The sequence below is a fragment of the Gekko japonicus genome, unplaced genomic scaffold, assembly GCF_001447785.1.
Source record: "Gekko japonicus isolate JY-2015 unplaced genomic scaffold, Gekko_japonicus_V1.1 scaffold3643, whole genome shotgun sequence".
NCBI lineage: Eukaryota > Metazoa > Chordata > Lepidosauria > Squamata > Gekkonidae > Gekko > Gekko japonicus.
The window spans coordinates 17,270-19,853 of record NW_015174951.1 but is presented as its reverse complement, the minus strand read 5'-3'; the positions used below and the strand labels follow the sequence as shown (position 1 = coordinate 19,853).

The 2,584-nt window shown below is 50.9% G+C and overlaps 1 protein-coding gene across 1 annotated transcript in view; it reads right to left on the bottom strand.

Moving 5' to 3' along the window:
• Positions 1–2,584, bottom strand: part of CELA1 (chymotrypsin like elastase family member 1) — a 14,587-nt gene that overhangs the window by 4,200 nt on the left and 7,803 nt on the right. The window contains 2 exon segments of the mRNA XM_015425132.1: positions 2,101–2,246; positions 2,489–2,509. Coding sequence (XP_015280618.1) covers positions 2,101–2,246; positions 2,489–2,509 — 167 coding nt within the window.

The following is a 2,584-nucleotide window of genomic DNA, read 5'->3' as shown; positions in this document are numbered from 1 at the left end:
TTCAGGTGAAAAGATTCACAGACTTTTCAAAATGGACTGGACATTTTGCAGACAGGATGCATGGATGCAAATTTACCTCAGTTTGACTATCCACTGACTACTTGCCTTTATATCCATATGATCTCTGAGATCTTAGGCAAAATTTAGTCTCCACACTCAAATTATCTCTGACCCTCTCCCTCATATAAGCAAATGGCTGCCATTCACTCTTATAGGGAAAGTAAAGGGCTGTGCTTGGGAAACCATCTGTGGTGAGTTCAACAAAGGCATGGCACTGTTGACTTTAGATTAAAGAGAGAGCCCTCTTAAACAGTATCATTGTTTTTCCAGCTCCAAACAGCAAGCACAAACAGGGAGGTTACCTCTCAAATAAGGAAGGGACAGTCACAGAAGAAAATTATACCAGTAGGGTCTCATGAGGAATAGAGGAATAGAGAATTTTATCCCTGGCACAGATCTCCCCTTGCATGCTTCTGGCCCTCATTCAGCCAGGAGGAGGCAGGAGAAGAGGGAGGGTAAGTTGCTTCCTCCCCGCCTCTCCCCACCCCTGCCTGCCTGGGGCCAGGGAGGGCCTTGGCGGGGCTTCCTCGCACTCCCGCTGGCCTTGCAGGTCCACCGCCAGGCCCCTGATGTCAGGGGGTGTGGCATATGCTAATGAGTTATGCTAATGAGTTCCCCTAGCTCTTTTTCTACGAAATGACCCCTGTTGTTAGGGTCTTAAGATAGTTAGTTGGAAGAGAACTTTGATATTTGACTTTGGAACTAACAACTTTTTAAAACCAGCAACCAAGTCATTACCAAAATTCGAATGTTAGTACAGAAATGATCACGAACAGTTGAAATCCATTCTAAAGACTGATTGTTTTCTCCGAAATCAGATGTAAATAACCATTTTTAATTTTAGAATTTTAGATTTTGAAGAATAATCAAGCTTGTTAAAAACCCACCCACCCACACATGCACAGGCAATCAAAAATCTGCATGAAAGAAAGGTAGGCAACTTGTATTGATTATGCTGAATAAGAAAAGCACTTCGACAGGTCCTGCCTGTATATTGTCAAGTGTAGGCTCATAACCGTAGGGTCTAGAAACTTGCTTTAAAACGAGAGCTCAGTAATTCTTAGGAAGAAGAATTTTCCATGTTTCCAAGAGATTGGGCAGACGTTGCTCAAGTGCCCTTCTCTGTTAACCATGATCTGGCCCCAGCCTCATCTCCCTTCCTGCCCACTGGCCCCCGTGCTCCCCACCTGCTTGTTGTCCTCCCCACCCCCTGCTTGTGAGCCCTTCCCTCACCTGTGCATCATGTTTACACCCTTCCCTTGAGCTGCTAGGCAGCACGAACAGGGAAGTGTGTGGGTGGCAGAACAATCAGTGGGGGGAAGGGTGTACTGGTGGAGGGTTGGCAGCAGTGGGTCCCGCCACTGGGCCCTGGCAGCTGCCCACCTTGGAGTATCTTGAGAGTGGCCCTGGTATACAGGAAGACGAGGCTTTGAACTTCCCGCTACACCATTTTCCCGATCCAAAAATGGCCCCATGGAGGCAGCATTTGGCCTGTTGGGGAGAGGCTGGGGTTGTCAACCTCCAGGCAGGGCCTGGAGACCCCCCCAGAATTGCAACTGCTCTCCAGACTACAAAGATCAATTCAGTTGGAGAAAAGGGCTGCTTTGGAGACTGGACAGTATGACATTGTGCCCTGCTGAGGCTGCTCCCCTCCCAAAACTTGGGGTTTCCAGGTCCCCCTTGGCCATTGGCAGGAGGTGGGGCAGATAGGGTTGCCAGACCCAGGTTAGGAAACGCCTAGAGATCTGGGGGTGGAGCCTGGGGAGGACAGGGACCTCAGTGGGGCACAGTTCCATGGAGTCTGCCCTTCAAAGCACCCATTTTGTCCAGGGGAACTGATATCTGTAGTCTGGAGGTGGGCTGTAATTCCAGGAGATCCCTAGGCCCCGTCTACCCCAGGCCCCACCCGCAAATCTCTAGGGATTACCCAACCCAGAGTTGGAAAACCGAGGACGTGCCCATGACCCCCAACTTGTTACAAACCGCAACATCTAATTTGGCCCTTTGATATGCTTGTGTTTCCCCCAAGCCAACAATTACCTGACATCCAGCACGTGTGCCATCCCCTCCAGCACACACCATGGTGTCCTTGACCGTTGAGCCCCAGTAGGCTGAAGTGGAGCATGTTGCATAACTCACCACAGGGAGGGAGGCTTGCTGCAGGACTGAGGCCAGCTGGCCACCAGCTGTACGAAAGCACAGGGGGAGATGAGTACTTAGCCAGCTTGAGAAGACGATGGTCTATTTCCTTTACCACTTTCTTTCCCCTTCTTGTCAAGCGGGTGGAGAATTCTTAGTAATGCAGGTTATGATGATAGGGCCCCCCCCCTTTATCTATTTCAGACATTGTTATCTATGGCCAGAGGTCATTTCGGGGGGAACGCAGGGGATCGCAGTTCCCCCGGGTGAGGTACGGGGGGCGGGGCACATGACGAAGCCCCGCCCCCTGCTTCTGGCCGCCCCGCTTCCGGCCCTCATTCAGCCAGGAGGAGGCAGGAGAAGAGGGAGGTGAGTTGCTTCCTCC